The sequence below is a fragment of the Chionomys nivalis genome, chromosome 7 (assembly GCF_950005125.1).
Source record: "Chionomys nivalis chromosome 7, mChiNiv1.1, whole genome shotgun sequence".
Lineage (NCBI taxonomy): Eukaryota > Metazoa > Chordata > Mammalia > Rodentia > Cricetidae > Chionomys > Chionomys nivalis.
This window is the reverse complement of record NC_080092.1, coordinates 97,532,154-97,553,759: the sequence shown is the minus strand read 5'-3', so window position 1 is coordinate 97,553,759 and position 21,606 is coordinate 97,532,154. Positions and strand designations below refer to the sequence as shown.

The 21,606-nt window shown below is 52.5% G+C and overlaps 1 protein-coding gene across 1 annotated transcript in view; it reads right to left on the bottom strand.

The window, feature by feature from the left end:
* Positions 1-19,624, bottom strand: part of Septin9 (septin 9) — a 160,741-nt gene extending 141,117 nt beyond the window's left edge. Inside the window, exon 1 of the mRNA XM_057773856.1 lies at positions 19,562-19,624. Coding sequence (XP_057629839.1) covers positions 19,562-19,580 — 19 coding nt within the window. The 5' untranslated portion in view covers positions 19,581-19,624. The remainder of the gene's footprint in view (positions 1-19,561) is intronic.
* Between the last annotated feature and the right edge of the window lie 1,982 nt (positions 19,625-21,606).

The following is a 21,606-nucleotide window of genomic DNA, read 5'->3' as shown; positions in this document are numbered from 1 at the left end:
GGAACACAGGCAAGTCTGGATCCGCTAAGTCTCCGCCATACTCTGCCTCCAGCCACAGGTGCCCCTTGGCTGGCACTCCCTTGTTGCAGAGGCCTGTGGTGGACAAGCCCTAGCTTGAGGACTTTGTGAGGTGCTAAGCTGAGCACACCGCAAGGGCTGCCAAGAGGAGCAAACTCAAGAACCCATGTTGCCACCTTACCATAGCCAGGTCACGGTGTTCAGGGAGTGACCCTCTTAAATGCCACATAACTATCCTTCAGATAGTCACGAAGAGCATGCCAACCTAGGCCAGAGAGGCTATCCTGCCCATCCCGAACAGCAAGATGGTCACCTAGGTTAGACCTAGGCACTTCTCTGTGCCCTCAGCCATCTGATACACATCCTGGCTGTTAGTCAAAGGGGACAGTTTCTCTTTAAACTCCTACATTCTTACACCACTCAACCGTCCACCCATCTATCCATCTATCCATCCGTTCAACCACTCACCTAGTCTGTAATTCCTGGCCAGTCCCCCAGGAAAAGGATGTATGGTTAGGAAGATGGATGGCGGGGGCGGGGGGGGAATAGACGGATAAGCAGATGGACTTGTAGGTGAATGGGTGGATGGTTAAATATGTGAGCAGATAGATGGGACGGATGGACAGGTAGGCGGATGAATGAACAGGTAGATGGGGTTTGTAAGGAAACTTAGAACCGGTCCCTGGAACTGGCACACCTTCCGGACTAGGACTGTGATTTAGGTGAGGTGCCCAGGGACGCAAAGGAGAAGTGGAAACAGAATCCTCTTCTGAGTGTACTAAAGTGTGGTACACTCAACAGCCCATCCACACCGGATGAGCGACACCGCGTCTGTGGATGAATGCCATCAACACCACCTTTTCCCACCCCCATGGAGTCAGTGAAGAAACTCTAGGAGGCACCATGTAGGTCCAGGACCACCTAGCACTGGTGAACAGCCACTGAGTCCCCAAGATAGAAACTGGGGTAAGGAATAGTCAGCCAAAAAGGGCGGCATTGGACATTCCTGTGGCCTGAGTCGCTTCCGGATGAGACAGTTCTGCAGGGGATGCTGGGGACAGAGGGTGCCCTGTCCTTCCTCTGGGCCAGCTCAACACCCACACCGACTACCTGCCCTCTGACTTCAGACAGAAATACAAGAGGATCTGAGTGAGTTAAGCAACCCGGGGCATGTGATCCCTTCTCCCCAAACCTAACTGGGAAAACAGCATGTTTTTGGGTTTCTGGGGCAAAGTTTTTATTTTCTTTATGCTGTTTGTTTTTCTGACTTCCTAAAATGGGCATCCCTGCTAGGCGACCCTGCCAGAGAAGCCACAAAGGAGCCTGCCGACCAGGAGAGGCTGAGGGTCTCCTGCATCCCAGGCCTAGGCATGGTCCTGGAAGGAACCCCAGACCAGGAATGGCTCTGGCTTGGCCCTTTTCCCACAGGCCAGTGTCAAAGGCAGCCAAGGACTACGATCCAGCAGAGAATTGAGTTATTTTTATGTGACTTTAAAATGAAGAAGATTCAGAAGGAGCAGCGACACATGAAACCTGCCATCTGGAGTGAGCCCAGAGCAAGTGACTGGAGTTCTCCGAGAATGAGGCCTGGCTGCAGATCAGACCTCCCAGGTACAGTGACTTCATACACTAACAGCTTCCAGGTCAAAAGGGGGCACCACTAGACTCTTCTCTGGGGCCATTAAGGTTTACAGACAAGAAGAACTGGAGAAATAGCTCAATCTATAAACTGCTTCACATGAGCATAAAGACCTGAATTTGATCCCAAAACCCACGTGAAAAAGCTCATGTAACAGAACATAACCAACATAGACAGAAATTGACTCTGGGGCTCCCTGACCAGGCAGCCTCAGCAAATCAGTGAGCTGCAAGCCAGTGAGATACTTTGTCTCAGAAAAGCAAGACAGAATGCAGGGCACAGTGGTGCAGACGCAGGCAGAGCTGAATCTGCGCAGTGTAGCCAGGGCCACACAGTGAGATCCTGTCTCAAAAACAAACAAACAAGCTGAGGGGATGCTCTTTCGCTAAGGTGCCTACCATGCAAGCACGAGGTCCCGAGTTCAGATCCCCAGCACCCAGATAAGAACCAGGTGTATTGCATATGCTACCCCAGCACTGGAGAGAATATTGGGGGCTCAACGACCATACAGTACAGCTGTGTCAATGAGATTCACATTCAGCGAGAGATGCTATCTTCAAAAATATGGAGAGATTAGAGAGATAGTTCAGTGGTTAAAATGCATACTGGTCCTGTGAGGGTTTCGGTTTGGTTCCTAGCACCTTATCAGGTGATCCACAACTAACCGGTCATAACTGCAGCTCTAGGGGGATTGAGCGCCCTCTTCTGGCCTCTGAGAGCACCTGCACTCATGTGCACAAGCACACATGCAAACAGATACATAAAGATAAGTACATAAGATAAATCTTAAAAATATATATCATATATATATGAACACCATCAAGAAAGCCATCTGATGCGGGCCTCTGGCCTTTACATACACATGTGCACACCTACACAATCATGTCTGTCACTCACACACACACACACACACAGTGCAGTACTAAGTACTAGGAGAAAGGATTCTGTTTATATAGGAATGGTATGTGTTTGCAAAAGCAAAAATATTTACCACGACTTGGACATTTGCTAAGATATGAATGTATGAAAAACCACATGGGGCCATTCACAGGTACATTTGAGGATGGGATCTGGTTTAGTGGTAGAGGGGTTAGCATGGACAAGCAAGAGTCCAATCCACAGCATCACGTGTGTGTGCGTGTGTGTGAATTTGATGCTGTTAAAAATTTAAATATTTAAAACATAAAGCTTAAATGTTGGGTGTGGTGGCATACATCCTTAATCCCAGCACTGAGAGACAGAGACAGACAGATAGATCTCTGTGAATTCAAAGCCAGCCTGGTCTATAGAGCGAATTCCAGAATAGCAAGGGCTACACAGTGAAACCCTGTCTCAAAAAAGAGAAAGAAAAATAAGAAAACCCTAAATGACATTATACATTATGAGCACATAGCATAACGCCCGGCACCAAATAACTGGTCAATAAATGATGTCACTATTGTTAGTTATTCTAATAGTTCCTCCGTAGTACTGTTATAATGCACAGCCTACTGTGCCAGCCTAGACCTACAGATACATAATTAGGTGTTAACAAAGCTTGGCTTTCTTGTGCTGATGACATTGATAAGATCTGAGTTCTCACTGAGAACCCCCTCATGCTATAGCCCAGGTGTTGCTATCCGGAGAAATGTCCCTGGGAATTCTTCTCGACACCCTGCCAACTCAGGCCAGTGAGCTCCTCCTGGCCCCCAGGCTCAGCATACCAAAAGAGGGTGGCCAGGTCCTAGATCTAAGGAAAACATATCCAGGGAGCCCCATGCTGGATGCCAGTAACTCAAGGTAAAATCTACCATCAAGGTCAGAAGATTAAAACACGTTTCCAAGGAGATGCACCCGAAGGCAGTGGAGCGCTTGACCAGGGACGGTCACGGGTCACCATCTAAATCAGGAAAACTCAAAAGATAACACCATAGACGAGGAAGGCACCCTGTCCCAAGAGGCCGAGGTGGCCCTAGGACACATTTCCCTTGCAGAACTGCCACCAGCTACACATGCACAATTTGTGTGTGTGCATGTGCGTGTGTGTGTGTGCGTGTGCGTGTGCGTGACGGTATCCTCCAAATCTGTGCCCCACCGTCTGAGGAGTTCTCCCCATGCTTATGAGCTGGGGTAAATGAAGAGAGGGGAGGGACTTTTAATTCATGTATTCACTACTTTATTTATTTACACAATGTGTACACGCTTGTGTCCGTGTGTGAGAGTGAGTGTGCTCTCCAGCCATGGCACACGTGTGAAGGTCGGAGGCCAGCCTCGAGTGTCTGTCCTCACCCTCCCCGATGTTTGAGACAGGTCCCTTTCTCTTGCCCACTGTGTACATCAGGCGAGCTGGCCTGTGAACTCCCAGAGGTTCTCCTGGGATCATGCACTACCATGCCTGGCTTTATATGAGCTCTGGGATTCGAACTGTCAATCACCATACAGACTCACTGTGGGCACACATCAGTTCCAAACATGGACACAAGACTGTCTACATAAAATAATGGGATTTCATTTTGTTTGTTTATTTTTGGAGACAGGGTTTCTCTGTGTCCCCTTGGCTGACCCTGTGTAGACCGGCCTGGCCTTGAACTCAGAGCTTTGCCTGCCTCTGCTTCCCGAGTGCTGGGCTTTAAGGTGTGCTCTACCATACCCCAGTTTTGTCTTTTGTTTTTTTGAGACAGAATCTCCCTCCATAGCCCAGATGGACCTGGAACTCACTCACATGGGCACTAAAATTCATGACAATCCTCCTGCCTTAGTCTCTTAAGCTTTAGAATTACAGGTATGAGTCACTAGACCCAGCTGAAGTTTTTTTCTCACAACAGATGAAAATCCTTTGGAGAAGGGGCAGGTGGGTCCCAGTAGACCTCATCCCAGGTAGCCCCTTCCCCTTGGGACCTGGAATGGGGGCTCCAGCTCACACCTAGGTCAGCGGCTTGTTTGCTAGCAGGTGTGAGAAGCCCGACCAGTATCAAGGGCTGCAGGTGGGCCTGGAGTAGATTCTAGGGATGTCACCAGTAACTACTCAGGGCTTGTCTTCAGCAGAGATGGAGCTGAGGAGCTACTCTCCGTCCGTCCATGCCCCCCTTCCCCGGCATGTGCCCTTGGCCTCTGAAGCTGGGCATAAGTAGCGCACTATGAAGCTTTGGGGCTGAGAGACCCTAAAGAGCCTCTCTGCCAGCCTGGGGCTTCTGCCCACCCTCTGGCTGTGAATCTGTGAGAATTCCTTCCCTGAGGTATTAGCTATTTTTCTGTTCTCATGATAAGTCGCCGGAAGCAACTTAAGGAAGAGGGCACTTGTGTTGGCTTCCAGTTTCAGAGGAATGAGAGTCCAGAATGACGGGGAGGCGTGATGGCAAGCGGCAGGCATGGAGGCCACGGTGGAAGCCGAGAAGCCATATTCCAACCATAAGGAAGAGGCAGAGCAGTACATGAAGTACCATGATGTCTTCTGCTCTCTGAATCTGCCTCCCGCCCCCATGACACACTTCCTCCAGCAAGGCTGCCCCTCCCCATGACCTCGCCAAACAGCGCTGCTGGCTGATGTTCAAATGTTGGAGATCATGGGGGACGTTTATCATTCAAACCACCATATCTGGGGAGACATAAGACAATCTCCTCCTCCTAAGCCCAATGACAAGCCTAAGTTCCCCCCCACCCCCGCCAGGATAAACCAGTGGGTTTATTGGTCAAAGCAACCACACTGGAAAGTCTCTGCCCAGCACAGAGGATGGCTCTGAGCCTTGTCAGCCTCCCTCAGCCTGTACACCCTGGCGCTGCCCCACCAAAAGGCCACATGATTTAGCACAGACTTTCATAAAAGTGGCTGGGAGGGGCAGCTGGAATTTCTGGTGAAGGTCCAGTGACCTTCCCAGTCTGTTCTGTGAGGAAAGATCAGTCAACAGTCAACAGACCCTCCTGGAAGCAGACACAGCCGATCTGGTGACGGCGGTAGTTGTTTTGTTTGGAGGACCTTGTTCTGTAGCAAGACGACTCAAACTACGGCTTCTTCCTCCACAAAAGTAAGGGCTGGGGACAGCGAGGGCACAGATCAAACACTGTCTCACCAGAGGCCTCGGTCTTTAGTCCAGGAGATCCCGGCCCTTTATCTATTTCCTCTATAGAGGGGAGGGCCTGCTTCTTGTCTGGCAGGCCATGAGAGGCAAACCACTCATCCACTACAAAATGCCAACCAAAAAGAAGTAAGTGCCCTTGGTCTGTGGGGGTTAGCGCTTACCATGAGGGCCCAGCTGCAAGACCAGACCCCACCACCAGAGGCAGTGTTACATCTTTAAGAATCTGTAGTTGGGGCTGGAGAGATGGCTCAGCAGTTAAGAGCCCTGGCTGCTCTTCCAGAAATCCTGAGTTCAATTCCCAGCACCCAGAGGGTGGCTTACGACCATCTACAATGGGATCCGATGCCCTCTTCTGGCATGCAGGTGTACTTGCAGAGAGAACTCATAAAATTAAATAAAGTTTTTAAAAATCAAAGAGAATCCGTGGCTCTTACTGTGTGGATTTGTGTTGTGTGTGTATGTGTGTGTGTGTTTTGGCATTTGGAGGCATGGTTTCCATATCAACAGGATGCGGCTGGGTGAAGACACCAAGCATCAGTGCTGCCCCAGGCACCACGCAAGGAGATGAGTATACAAGGAACCTCACTCACTGTCAAGCCAGCAAGGGTATCTATCTCACAGATGAGGAACAGGAGTCCAGTGTGTTCCAGGAGGCGGGCGTTCCAGCTGTGAGGTGGTCACACCCATCACACAAGTCAGTACCCAGTGGGCATCTGGATTCCCGCTGCTCTCCCAGGTGAGGTTGTTGTGTAAAATACATGCTACCTCACTGAACTTGAATCTCAGCTGTGAGGCAAACCACTTCTCAGGTGTAAGTATATTCCAAGTGTTTGGGGGGGCATTCTTAGACTAAACATCAGTCCTTCACGTGTGCACATGTGGGGGCCAGAGGACCACCTCACTCCTAGGCAGCCATCCACCTTGTTTTCTGAGACAGACAGGATCTCTCACCCAAACTAGGGGCTTCCCAGTTTGGTTAGGCTGTCTAGCCAGTGAGCCCAGGGGCTCACTTGTCTCGACCTCCCCAGCACCAGAATGGCAGGCACAGGTCACCACGGCACTTTTCTATGTGTTGCTGGTGACAAACCCAGGTCCTCATGTTTCTGTGGCAAACGCTTTACTGACTGAGCCGTGGCCCTGGATCAATCCTCAAGAATTCAAACTTAACCCATCTGAGGATGCGGCAGGTTAGTAGCTGACAGATGAGCAGAAAGACCGCTTCTTCATGCTTGGCTTGGCGACGGCTGGCCTTTAGTGGCCCTCAGGCAGACATTACCAAGGAGGGAGGTGAAGCAATGGAGTCCGCGTGTTAGTGCTGAGTTGTTCAGGTCCTGCTTCTCTGGAGCCTTAGTGACCGCGCAATGATCGGCCACCAAGAACTACAGACGTCAGCACGGTAAGCCCTCTCAGGAGGCCCTGTTCCCAGAAGACCACTGGAATACAAGAGATAGTCACCAGCAGGGACCAGAAGTCCCCAAAGCCAGCACGGGCTCGAGTGATGTAGAAGCAAGACTGGAAACAGACAGACAGACAGAATGACAGACGGCTGACAGGAAAATCCAGCATCAGGTGAGTCCAGCCAGCTCCTGAGTCCTGTGACCAGCAGCCCTCCAGGGCATCCAGATCCCCTGAGGTTTAGTCACACCCCAGGCAAGAACCCCTCCTCTGGGGTGGGGCAGTGACATCTTTCTCCCTGTCATCGAGGCCCACTTCAAAGCACCCGCAGTGACTGTGGAGCAAGCTCCCCTGGAGTCTGTGAGTTCCTCTCATCCCTGAAGAATTATACACGTTCTAGTCCACTGGGCAGCCACTGTCTCATGACAGTGACCTTCCAGTTCTAGGCTCCAGCAAGCATATGCGAGAACTCAGTCATGGGGAAGGATCGCTGCTACTATCAAGTTGTAGTAAATGCAACAGTTTATTAATGCAAAATGCAAATCACCCAAATACAAGATGGACTAAGGATGACCTCACTGTTCCTTGACGTTAAGCTGGGCAAGGTGACTCATGTCTGTGGTCCCCTCACAGTCTGAAGGCTGAGGATAGAGGATCCCCATGAACCCAAGGCCAGTCTGGACTACACAGGAAAAAGGCCTGGCATGCTGGCATTTCACAACATGACCATATCCTATTCAGACCCCATCTCAGGTGCTCAAGTGTGTCAGAACGCCCAGACCGGGGGTTGAGGGTAACAGAACTCCAATTCCCCCACAATTTAGGAGAACAAACGTATAAGACCAGCATACAGCTGGAACTGGTTTCCTGTGGAGTCTCTTCATCACCTTGCTTTCCTGTGGTCCTTTTGACACACCTGATGCGGACTCTGGTGTCTCCTCCCCCTCTCATAAGGATGCTAGTTCTATGGACTCAATCACCTCCCATTGGGGGCTGCATATCCAGATAGTCCCACTGAGGGTTAAGACTTCACTGTGGAACTTGGGGGAGAGCCCGGTGTAGCAGTTTGGATGAAGATGGCCCCCACACGCTCATATGTTTGAATGCCTTGTCCCCAGTTGGTGAACTGTTTGGGAAGGATTAGAAGGTGTGGCTTGTCGGAGGAGCTGCATCACTGAAGGTGAGCATCGAGGTTTCAAAAGCCCAGGCCAGACCCAGTGTCTCTGCCTGCTGCCTGTGGATTAGGATGTAAGGCTTTCAGCCCCTTCCCCAGCACCATGTCTGCCGTGTGCGGCCATGTTCCCCACCATAATGACAACGGACTCACCCTCCGAAACTGTAACCAAGACCCCAGTTAGATGCTTTCCTTTATGAGCGTTGCCGTGGCCATGGTGTCTCAGCGGCAGAGCAGTGACTGAGACTTACGAGGACAACGGAGAGGACACTAACCTTGCAGCCTGACTTTCCCACTTAGAGCAAAGGGAGAGCTAGAACGCGGCGGTAAAGCGAGGACACGGTGGGAGAGCGAGCGGGGTGAAGTGGCTGACGCCAGAAACAGTGCCATCCTGCTTCTCAAACACCACAAAGCAATGTTGGGGGACAGGTGTACGGGAGCAGGAGGACACAGCTTTTCTCCATACGCCCTGTCCTGGTCTCCTAGAATCACCCTTCTTGGACCCTCCAGGCACTCTTTGGTGTGACCAAGCTGATGTCTTACAGACAATGGGGACAGGGCCCTCAGATCTGCTGGGTTTAAGCTGGGTTCAACCAGAGAGAGCCTAGGAGGTGTTGAGTACAAAAGACAGCCAGGAAGTTTTCCCCCTTCTCTGCCTCGAAAGGTGTTCCCAGCAACAGGTTCTGCCCCCTTGGTGGCTTTGGCTCCTACTGCAGAAGTTCCTTTTGCTCAAGTCCCCTATAGCTGAGGGTGAGCCCTGGAATCTAGTGTCAGAACTTTCCCGTGGAGCTCTGAATGGAAGCAGTGGTCTGGGGACTCCTGCAGGAGCCGCTCAGTTAGTGGAATAGAAAGCTATTCCACTTGGCACTGGTGTTTATGGCATACCCGGTTGTTTCCATGTGTAGCTCGGTTACGGCTCAGCATCCCGAGGCAGAAATGGAGCCCAAGAATTCTCTCTCCACTTCCGGATCCAGTTTCACCTCCAGAACATAATCCAAAATCATAGACACCATGGTATTCTGCAGCTCTCGGCGCCAGAACCCCGCAGGCGGTAGGGAGGGGCAGGATTTGAAATGCTGAGAGCCAGGAGCGAGCCATCTTGGAGAAGCCATCCCAACCGCCAGGGGAGGAACTACACACACAGAGGGTTCTGTTCTCCTGCAGCCTGAGTCAGAGATGGAGTTCTGATCACAAAAGCGGGGGGACGGATCTGATGATGACACACGTTTGTTCTCTCACGCTGCTGGCTCTTGACTGGAATCACACTGCCAGGGCAGCGCAGAAAAACTGCACCCACTACTGAGTCTCCACAAACTGCACCCCCAGGCCTGGAGAGATGACTCAGCTGGAACAGGGCTCTCACTGCACAAACACAAGGACCCGAGTTCAGATCCCCTGCTCCCACATCCCGGCATCCATACTCAGCTGGTGTGCAGTTGTAATCCCAGAACTGAGGAGGTGGAGACAGGAGGATCCTGGGACGCACTGGCCAGCCAGTCTAGATTAATGGGTGAATTCCAGGTCAATGAGAGACTCTGCCTCAAAAGCAAGGTAGAGAGCAACTGAGGAACCCTTCTCAAGGTCGGTTTGTGGCCTCCAGTCACAAGGACATCCACTCCCACAGGCAGGAACACACACATACATGCACCCCCGTCATCCCCTTCTCTCCTTCTATTGGAATCTCAGCCAACGAAATAAATAAAAACTTCCATCTGACATGGTGGCGCAAACCTTAAACCTGGCCCTTAGGACACAATCTTAAATTCCAGTCCAGCCTGGACTATAAAGTAAGAGTCTGTCTCAAACCCCCACTGAAAAGATAAGGGGGGGGGGCTGTAAGAGGAGGGGAAGGAGAAGTAGGAAGGGGAAGAGGAAGAAAAGGAAAGAGATGTGGCCACTCAGAAAGACTAACTTTCTCTTCTCTCCACAGAAAAGGAAACACAGGTCTTGGTGAAGAAGCAGAGCCAAAAGAAAGTCACAAAAATGTTACTTTGGAGAGGTGACAGGCTAAATGATACTCTTCTAGATTCTGTGATACTTCCGATACTTAATAGCTGTTTCAAAGGCACAGTCTAAACTGCAGGTGATCCCTGCTCTCAGCAGGCAGAGGCAAGAGGTCGGCTCAGAATTCCAAACCAACCAGAGTGGGCCTCGGGCTCAAGGCGAAACAAGTGAGCAGAATCGCAAACTAGAAATTGTCCCAGCATATCTGTTGCTACCGTGTGCTGACGAGGGAACTGAGGGCGGGGGCTCAGGCACTGACCTTCATGAACCCCAGCCCTCATAAATCCTGCCTTTTAAGAACTGTTTAAGAGAGCTGGAGAGTCAGCTCAGTGGTTAAGAAGAGCACTGGCTGTTCTTACAGAGGACCTGGGTTCAGTTCCCTGCAGAGACATAGCGGCTCACAACCACCTACAACTATAGTTCCAGGGAATCCAGGGCTCCTCTGACCACTGAGAGCACCAGGCACTCATGCAATGCATACAAAACCCTCATGAACATAAAACAAAACAGATACATCTAAAAGAAAAAAAATAATGTTTAAGCACACAATTTGGATTTTATTTCCTGAAAAGCATTCCAGGGGCTGCAGGGGAGACAGCCCAGTTAGTTGGTCAACTTATTGACACACAAGTATGAGCACCTGGGTTTGGACAGCAGCATACGTTGAATCCTAGTACCAGGGAGGCAGAAACAGGAGGGTCCTTGGGGCTCACTGGCCAGCCTCAGAGATGTCTCAGTGCTTACGAGGGCTTGCTGCTCTCACCGAGGACCCAAGTGCAGGTCCCAGACCCACACTGGATGGTGACTCACAACCACCTGTAACTCTAACTGGGGGGATCTGGCTCCCCCCGTCTCTGTTGGTATCAACACTTATGTGTACTAATGCACAGAGAGACAGATATAAATACACATAATGAAAAATAATAAAGTCAGGCGGTGGTGGCACGTGGCTTTAAACCCAACACTCAGGAGGGCAGAGGGATGCAAATCTCTGAGTTCAAGGCCAGACTGCTATAGAGTTTCAGGACAGCCAGGGATACAAAGAGAAACCCTATCTTAAAAAGTCAAAATTAAGAATAAATTTTAAAATCTTTGGAAAAAGAGCACCTTGTATTAGGGTTCTCTAGAGGAAAAGAACTTATAGATTGAATCTAAACACACTAAAAGGAAATTACAAAAAATAAATAAAAGCCAAGTGTAGTGGTGCACGCCTTTAATCCCAAGCATTCAGGAGGACAGTTTTTATTCTCTCTCTCTCTCTCTCTCTCTCTCTCTCTCTCTCTCTCTCTCGTCTGTGCACACGCGCACACGCACATACACACACACAGAATTAAACCTTTCATTGCAAAACCCCTCCTGAAGATCAGTGCACACACCCAAGAGCCACAGCCAACTGACAAGGGACCACTGGGAAGGACAATGGACACAGGAAAAAAACCCTGAATAGCGAGGAGATTTACCAGCAATCAGACACTGCCGGTCATACCACAGGAGAGCCACGTGTGGCTGCCCAAGTGTGTGGGGACACACTGGCTTAGTGCCCCCAAGTCACCAAAGACAGTGTGAGTCGTTAATAGTTGATTGGACTTGGACTCACCCGGGAGACACACCTCTCTGCCCTGCCCGTGTCTACGTGTTTACGTCAGCGTTGTTTAACTGAGGAACGAAGATCCACCCTGAATATGGGCCGCACAGTCCCAAGGGCTGGAGTTCTACTGCAAAAAAAGGAGCAAGCGAGCTGAGAGTCAGCATTCATCTCTCGCTGGCCCCTGGCTGTGGATAGAGTGTGACCAGCCGCCCCATCCTGCTACGATGGGCTGGACCCCCAGGCTGTGAGCCAAAATCAGCCCTGCCCTTCCTACATGGCTTTCACTGGGCATGTTGTCGCAGCAACAGGAAGGCAGTTAACACGCGGTGTCACTTCATCTCGGGGTCACTGGATTACATGCATGGGTCCCCGCAGAGAGGAGGAGATAGAGGACCGCATGTAGAGAGGCCCTGGAAGGACCGACCAGGAAAACGGCAGGGAGACCAAGGCCAGAGGAACCAAATGTTAATGGCAGGAAAGGCCAGAAAGCCATTACTAACTGGCCTGAGGAAATGAAGTTTCCAGAAGAAATCACTGCAAAGTAACCAGCCAGCAGATGACTCTTGCCAAGTGGCACAGCCGTCAATCCATCTCCATGCCTGGGCTCAGGTTGGTCAAAGGAATAAACGGCCCACAGGGACGAATGAGGTGACAGGGATGGAGAGGCCACACTGTACCCAGCCTCATGTGCCAGTCCTAGCAGGGAATCAAGACAGTAGAAGTTGTTCGGCAGCAGGTGACAGACAGTGCAGGGGAACTCTATCCATTATACCTCTTAATGAAATGCCGCACTGGGATCGCTTTGGAGACAGTCACAGGAATGGCAAATGTGTTATTGTCATTAGTGAATGGGCCTATGACAGAGCAGAATACAGTCAGGCTGGAAGAGATAAAGCAAGAGAGTAGGCGGAGTCAGGGAGACGCCATGTAGCCTCCGCAGGAGACAGATGTGCTAGAACCTTGCCAGTAAACCACGAGCCTCATGGTAAAATATAAAATAATAGAAATGGGTTAATTTAAGATGTAAGAGCTAGCTAGAAATATGCTTAAGCTATTGGCCAAACAGTATTGCAAATAATATAGCTTCTGTGTGGTTATTTCCAGTCTGGGTGGCCTGGAACAAACAAGCACCCTCCACTTGTGAGTCACCATTTAACTACCTGAAGAAATGGACATACATGCAAAAAGTGAAGGGCACCCCAGAGGCAAATGGGCACAACAATTCACTCGGAGAAAACAAACTCTAGAGTGCGGAGGAGTGGCCCACCCCTGTAATCCCAGCATTCAGCAGGTGGAGTCAAAAAGATCAGGAGTTCAAGGCTATGTGAAAGTTGGGCTATAGGAGGCCCTGTCTCAAACAAACAAAACAAAAAGTTAAACAGAAGGAAGAAGACGAGCAAAAGAAGAAAGAAGGCGTTCAGGGACAGCTGCAGACGACAGAGCCTACCAGGGGACTCACAACTGAAATCCCAGCATGCAGAAGGCCGAGGGAAGAGGATGAGTTCAGGGAAGCAAACGGCAGTGAAGCCAGCCCCGACGACAGCTAGAAGCATGGGATGGGTGCCGTAAACATGGGTGTGGCTCAACTCCGCACCTTCCAAGGGTCACACATCACCGTGGAGGGGGACCAGTGTGGCAGACATGGGTGTCTATTCTAAAGAGCCGTTAGTGCTGGCCTTGCGCCACGCGGGTGTCTGGATGCCTGTGGAAGGAGCCCAGCGACAGGAATATGCAGCCGTGAAAGCATGGGCTACACCTTGGATAACTGAATGATGCATTTCACACGTGTGGGAACAAGCAGAAAGAGCCGCATAAAAGTGTTACAACCCTTAGGGTTTTAAGTGTCCCGTTCAATTTCCTGTTCGCCTTGTTCACAGAGAAGTCCACTGTGCAAAAATCGCCCACGGGCAACAACAGCGAAATAAAGCAAACACATAAAAATAAACAGACAACATAGTCTATCTCAGAAAGCATTTCCGGGAAAAAGCGAAATCAAATAAAGGTAATGTCGGGTCCAGCAGTCAAGGCTGACCCAGAGCCACCAGGAAGCTCTGCCATCCAGAGTGACTCACCCAACATAGCTGAGGTTTTGCCACACCTTGGAAAGCTGGGAGGCGGTACGATGCCAGTGCCGGCAAGAAGCCACCATTCCTTCCTCCCAGGCCCGCGGGCGCCTTGCAGTGGCCATCTGACCCAGAACCCCTCAGTTATAGCTTTGCCTAGCTCCCACTACAAATACGAGCCAAAGATATAAAATTATTGGTGAGTTTTACAAATGGCTCCCCCAGTCTCCTCTATGCCGACTGGCCAAGTCCCCAGCATGCTGGAAGGTGACAAGCAGTGGCTATAACCCACTTCCAAGCAGCTTGGGTTACAGTAGCCTTATCCCCCTGCTGGGATCTGATCCTCTCACAAAGAGGGTTGAGAAAAGAGGCCCCAGGATACAGGGCCCACTGATCTCAGCACAAGGCCTGGGCAGCCCGCCAGCTCACCCGTGCCCAGCCCTTCCTGGTAACCACGCTCACCTGGAACTCAGTTCAAACCTGGGCACAGTTGCCACTGCCCCGAGTCAGCGGCTGCCCCAACATGCCTGTCCTGGCGAGGACCCAGAGGGCGTCGTCTGCTGTGGTGGCCCACCCTTTGCTTGAGATGTAGGGCTGGGGGCATTGGAGTGTGAGCATGGATGGTCTCGGCGTCAGTGGAGGCCTAGGTGGAGTGACGGGGAGACCACTGTGGCAGACTGCAGCCGAATCTGGCACGGGGAAGGCTGGCACACCCACTAGTCCTCTCCGCAGGATCCTTAAGTCAGGGTCAGGTGGGTTGCTGCGGCAAACCTCAGCTCCAGAGAGTCCTTCTCCTCCCCTCTCCCAGCGTTCCAAATGATACTGAAGGTCAGGGTTTGACTGGTGTCTTGGGACCCTGCCAGGGAAGGTCTGGGTCCAAGGGCCACCCTGTGACCCGAAGCTGGGATTGGCTTTCCTTGCTCCCGTTTCCTGTCCTGAGGTCTCTGGGCTGCCAAGTCAGGCTTCAGCGAACCAGGTCAGATCAGTCCCTGAACAAAGCTTGGTTGTTGCCGATCTGCCAAGAGGCCACAGACGAGCAAGGCTCCTGGGGCCGCCACCCAGTCTGGTTGGAGTGACTTGGTGTCATCTTCACCAGGGCTGCAAGGGGACGGGGCCCAGGGCAGGATTAGAGAGATAAGACCAAGAAACTGGGCTGGGAGCATAGTGCCCCTCAACCCTCCGTCTCTCCAGTGCCGTTGCTGAGCGCCGCCAGGGAGCAGGCAGAATGGAGCCTGGGCTGAGCAGCCCCCAGCAGACACTCTGGAATGAATGGCTCAGAACACACAGAAAACTGTCAGGAACTTTGGGGAGACAGGGGCCCCTCGCAGCTCAGCAGGGCTATTCTGGCAAGGCTAACTAAAGTTCCTGGAGCCAGAACGAAGCTATCCCATCAGAGGAGACCAGCCCACCTGCCTCGGCTGGCTTTGATGCTGCCACAGACACTGGACGCCCTATGAGCCTGGCTGCCACATGACTCCCTGTGTCTGATACTACAGTGTCAGCCATCTTATACCCAGCAAGGCAGATTTCTTTTAATTGGCACTCTGGGATCACATGACCTGTGGCAGTTCCTGTCAGGACACTGCCGCCTCTCTAGGAATCCCTCAGAACAGCAGAGCTGTCTTTGCACAAGCCCCAGGGGGCTTCACCAGGCACTGGTCCTGATACTTCCCCCATAAATCCCTGCAGCAGACAAGAGCTGGGCTGTTTCCAAGGTAACAGCCCCAACAAACAAGTCTAAGAAAGGCGAGAGTCCCTTCTCTCCCTACCTAAGCATTCACACTCCTTGAGCCTGGGGTGTCTCTCTGGAGCCCCTGACATCCCTAGAGATCCACTCAGCATGTGCCTTGGGGCCTGGCCCTGGGCTGGTCTGAGCTAGATCTTTCTTATCAAAAACATCTTTAGCAAATTGTAGAGCCCACACAACACTGCCCATGGACAAACATGCAGAACCGGCTGCCCCCAGGTTCCATGCACGTGATGGACAGGCCAACCTGAGGAGAGCAGCTGAGCATTCAAGTGCAGGATGGGCCTTCCATGGCTCCCGACAGACACCCATCTGAGCACTTCCGCGTGGACGGTCAGTCCGCCTTCGAGCTAAGCCAGCTGCTCCTAAGTGGCAACCCTTTGTCCTCTCTGCGGCCATCCTGGTTTAAGCAGGTCCCACAGGTTTCGGGTAGAAAGTGGGTTATCAAATACTGCATTCAGCACATTGCACTGTCCTCTCCACAGAGTGGAAAGCTGGAGAGAGGAGGAAGCAGGGGCAGGCAGGGTAGATGGCCGACCGTGCCTGAACTTGCCTTCCCACCTCCCCAGTGGTCTGGGAAGAGCTGGCTCCTGACTTGTGCTCAGTCAGCTCTCCTGGGACTAGGGACCTCAGGAGCTAGGCTAGTATGGGACACAGCCCCAGGCCCCTTGGATGCAGCGGAGCAAACAGCATGACCGTAAGGAGACAAGGGGTGGCCGGAGTCGACACTAAGATGTGGAAGAAGCAGAAAGTCACCCATTCCCACGCTTGCCAACATGTGGGTAGCTTACTCAGAAGGGACCTCAGAAGGTACATCCTCTGCCCTTCCAAAGCCCCCCAGAGCGCTGGGCAGGGATGAACCCTCATCCCTGTGGACCTCCTAGGACTGAATCCCTGCACAGTATAGAGCTGGCAAAGCCAGCCACCTGCTTTGAGAGTCTCCTGAAAGCCACGGGAGTCCCACGACAACACCAAAGTGCACACAGAGATCCACTTGGCCAGTCTGGTGGCTCACAGATGAGTCCCCCAGCCTCTGCCACCGAAGACTTCCAAGCAAGCCAAGGGCACTGAAGGGGAATTCCAGGAGACTCACAGGTTGTGAGGAGCTAAGTTCAGGACCCCAGAGAACAAGATGTGGCCTGCAGCTGGCTTCAGCGCAGAGGGGCCTCCAAACCATGCGAGTAGAGAGGAGCCTTAGGTCCCCCTGCACGGGGTAACACACGGCCTCCTGGTCCCTCCTAATGGCCTAGGGAAATCATACTTGGGTAGCAGTTGGAGAGTTAGAACAAGTACTTCTGAACCTGTTCCTGTAGAAAACCATGGTCACAACCAAGCTTTGTCCCTGTTGAACAATGAGACACGTGAGATGAAGTATTCCGGTCCCCGCAGCACCAGGGACTTAATCCCAAGAGCCTCACAGTTTCAAGTTCCCACCTTAACCATTGGACCACACTGCTACAGCTTGCCGCTGAAACAAAAGGGAAGATGGATGTGTTCAGGAAGGGCTGGGGCTCTAAAAGGGATGGCAGAGGGTCCCCTAAATGCCCTGCACATCCCCCACCTGGGAAAATCCTTTTTATTCTCCACTGCATCAGACCCCTTATTCCTAGAGGTCAACCCAAAAGCCCCACCCCTTCCTCCCAGGTGCCCTGGGCTACTTCAGAGGAGACAGGGTTAGCAGTGAGCTGCTATCTTACCCAGATCTTGCCTCCCCAGTGACAAGGCAAGCTTCTGCAAGCTAAGAGCCTGTCCTGATACTGTGCCTGATTATGGGCACCCACTACACAAGGCATATTTGGTAGCTGTAGGTAAAGCCATGGGCTCACTCCAGACAGGCTTCTCATCTCCCCTCTCGAGCAGCCCAGGAATGCTCACGGATGTTCCCTGACCACAGTGTGGCAGCCAGTCCGTGTGTTTCATAAACAGGTCTAGAAGTGATAATCCCACTCCGTCTATGGGAAAGACCCAAACTTTACTGGTTGCCCTTGGACTTTCAGGTGCTGGGGAGATTTTTAACATTCTTTGCTACTTTGCCGGAGTTTCTGGTGGGGATGGCTCTTAAGAGTCAATCTGACTTTGGCAAGAGACCCTACTCAGAACAAGGCTGGCTCCGGGAGAGCTGGAGGACACCGGTGTGGGCTGAACTCCTACCACCCAACTGCAGCAGAGTGACCCAAGCACCCCTTGGCACCCCGCCAGGCAGGGAACAAACTGGATATGGTCCAGACCCTCCCTCTGCCCATCCTCCAGGGGCCCTACCCCTTTAGGTAAACAGAAGGAAACAGAGAGCTTGCTTTTCTAGGGGCTGGAAGCTGGACTTCCACACGCCTATCACAGAAAGTTTCATATTTTTGCAAGAATGTACCTGGTCAAGGTTGGGTAGGCATAGGAGAGATGCTGGGGCAAGTACTGGCCTTCACACCATCCCCAGAAACTCCAGGCTTTAGACTCCCCATTCAGACTTAGGGGGTGGCTTTCTGGGGTTTGTGCAGTAAGCCAGGCACCTGTGAGCTGGGAGGACCTGGGTACCTCAGTGTCCAGACCCACCAGTAGGGAAAGCACAGGCATCGGCCATCCCCAGGCCAGCCAAAGAGCCCAGGAAAGGGCCCCAATGCCCACAACCATTCCAAGCATCTGGAGCATGCTGGGGAGGGAGAGGGGCCCAGTGCCAAACCAGAGCACACACCACCTGGAAGCCCCCACCTCCCCCACCATCCCATCAACAAGTTTTCCTGAAAGAAGCCAGTGACTGGGGGCCAAGCAGTCAAGTTAACAGCTAAGAACCACAGGGAGCTACTGGGCCAGAAGGCTATTTTTTAGGGCAAGCTAAATGACCCTCTTTAAGATGAAGTCAAGACATTTTGGTTCTTGAATATGGAAAGCAGGAGGAAACAGAACATGACCTCAAGGCAGGGGGATGGCCCAAATGACCTCTTCAACTCTAACTCAGTCTCCTGATTCACAGCTCTTATCTTAGATGAACTCACAGGTTCTTGGCAGACCGCTTCCTGTCCAAATAGATTAGGAAAGGAACGTGAAGAGAAGGTTTGTGAGGCTAGAGGAGGCGGACAAAGGATCCAGCCTGGGTCACAAGGAAGAGTGGAGATCAGGGTTGCCTTAACCGGCTCTCGCGGCCTTGGCTGGGCTGTCTGTGAAATGGAAGCATGAAGTAAGAGAGTAGCGAGAGCCCTGCACCCCCCCACACACACACACACCACTACCTGTTAGAGTGAAGTTAGCCATGCTAGAACACTCAAGACATCCTAAGATCCAAATAACTGGCCCAAACCTCCTAGGTGGCCCCCTTTGGAGACCTTCCTGTGCCCCACTGGGCAAATGACTAATAGGATTAACCGCCAAAAAGAGGTGCTGGGGCCTGGTCCAGACCCCTCCATCCAGCCCCACCCCACCTACACACCCGGAACGCAGCCAGGTGCCTCAAGTGCCACCAATAAGTCAAACATTCCACTGACAGGGCGAGGGGGACGCCCCCAGAGCAGCCCCTCGCACTCTAGAATGAGACAGCTCTGCGAGGGACAGCGAAAGGGCAAGATCAGAAGAAACTCCGGCGGTGCAGAGGGCAAGGACTTGCACAGCGGCCTCCTCCAGGCCCTGGCGGCCCCGGGGGTCTGAGCATAGGGGAAAGCCAAGTGCGTGGAGAACAGAGCTCACGCGTGGAGCGCCCCACAATCACCATCTGGGGGAGGGGCAATCCAGCCCGGGACTATAGACTGTCCAGGGAGTACAACGTCCCGCGAGGTTTGAGTCACCGGACCGACTTGGTTCCTGGGTGGCCTCGTCCACTCCGGCCACCAGCGCTCAGGTGACACGCGCAGGTCCCCGACGCCGACCCTCCCCACACCGGGCGCGGCGCCCACCTGAATATGACTTCTTCATGGTGCCGCCGTGGCCGCCGCTCCCAGGAAAGTGTGGCGGCAAGGCCGCGGGGCGCGGGCTCCCAGGTGGCTAATTCGCGGCCGCCGGAGGGCGGGAGGAAGGCGGGAGCACGGCCGCCCCGCCCCATCGAGGTGCGCGCCCGCCCCGCCCCGCGCCCCCACGCAGGTGCGTCCCGCGCCACCCGCCACACCACCCCTCTAAAGCCGAGAGTTAGCCACTGCAACTTTCCCCGGGTTAGGCGGGAGCAGCCGGAGGAGGAGGAGGCACCCGGGCGACTCACGGGCCACCACAGGACAGTCGCGGGGTGCGTGGGGGGTGGAGTGGGGAACGGGACGCTGGCTTAAATGAGTCGGACTGATCACCACCCACAGGTATCGCACCGGCCGCGCTGGCTGCCCCATAGGCCTGGACCTCCGTGTCTTCTTCCAGAACCTTGGGTCTGGTCATCATTTCTGCCACATCTGATGTTGAAGAAGCATCCACTCTCTGCTTGTGCCTGGCTCCATGTCCAGGGGCCCCCGAGTCTCTACAGCAGGGGAATCTGGGACTCCGTAGCTAGCGCTGAGTTCTTACTTTCAAATTCTTAAAAATGCACCCATGTAATCTCAACACGTTGAAGGCTGAGGCAGGAGGATCGCTACACGTTTAATAGCAGCCTGGTTGTACAGTGAGTGCCTGGCCAGCCAGCACTATGAACCAAGATCCTGTCTTTAAAAGAGCAAGCAAACAAACAAACAAAAAGGGGCCAGGCGATGGTGACTCAAGCTTTTTAAGTCCAGCATTCTGGGAGGCAGAGGCAGGGGAATCTCCAAGTTTCAGGCCAGACTGGTCTACAGAGTGAGTTCCAGGACAGCCAGGGCTACTCAGAGAAGTCCTGTCTTGAAAAACCAAAAGGAAGAAAAAGAAATGGGGGGGGGGGGGGCACGCTGAGCGATAGCTCAGTGGTTAGGACACTCGAGTTGCCTTCCCAGCACCCACTCGGTGAGCTCACAGTTTCCTTTAACTCCAACTACAGGGGATCCAACACCTTCCGGCAGCACATGTGTGAATATACTCACACAGACGCACACATGGCTCACGCAAGATGACTCAAAGATTAAATTCACTTGCTCCTAGGTTCAATCTCAGGGACCCACAAAGTGGACCCCAAAAGTTGGCATTGCCACAAATTGCCCTCTGACCTCCACATCACCTTTGAATTACGGCGTGCACCCCTCCCCCAACGCACTACAGGCTCACACAGGTAAGCAAACAAGATGTGAACTGATCAAAAACAAGTAAATAAAACAGAAAGTAAAAGAAAAAGTCTTCCCATAATAAAATGTTCTTTATTTTGGTTTTGTGTATGTGTCTGCGGACGCGGAGGGGAAAGTAATTAATTCTGTCCGGAGGGTGTTGAAAGCGCTCTATTGAGGTTATGCCAAAGCAAGGCAAACAGGGCTTCGAAGAAGGTGAATGTGCCAGGTAGCTACGGTGATGGGAGGTGCAGGTTCCGGGCAGTATGCAGGGCGTGGTGAAGCCTGGGGCGCCACTGCCTCACCGACTCGCAGCGCTGGGAAGGAAGAGCAGGCGATCCAGGTAGGGGCAGAGCTGCTCTGGCACACCGTTCTGAAAATCCCACAGAAGAGTTACATCACCCCAAAACCCCCTTCCCTTTTCCTTTGCAGGGAATTGCTGCTTCCTGCCTGACTGTGGTGGGAAACTTGTCGGTGGAAAACCGAGGTTGCGCTCAGCCGAGTTCTGACCATTAATCTTCCCCCATCACCACAGAGAGAGAGAGAGAGAGAGAGAGAGAGAGAGAGAGCCCTCATTCCAGTTACAGCACAGGCAGCTCCGGTGCGCCTTCTCCCTCTCTCATCTGAGAACCTGAGCCTGAGTCTCCGGAAGCCTAGGACACTTGCACAAACCAGATTCTGCCGATGCTGCATTGGAAAAGATTGAAGGGATAGATGGGAGAGGGACGAGGTTTCTACGTGAGGGTCCTGGAACTCGCTCTGGAGACCAGGCTGGCCTTGAACTCACAGAG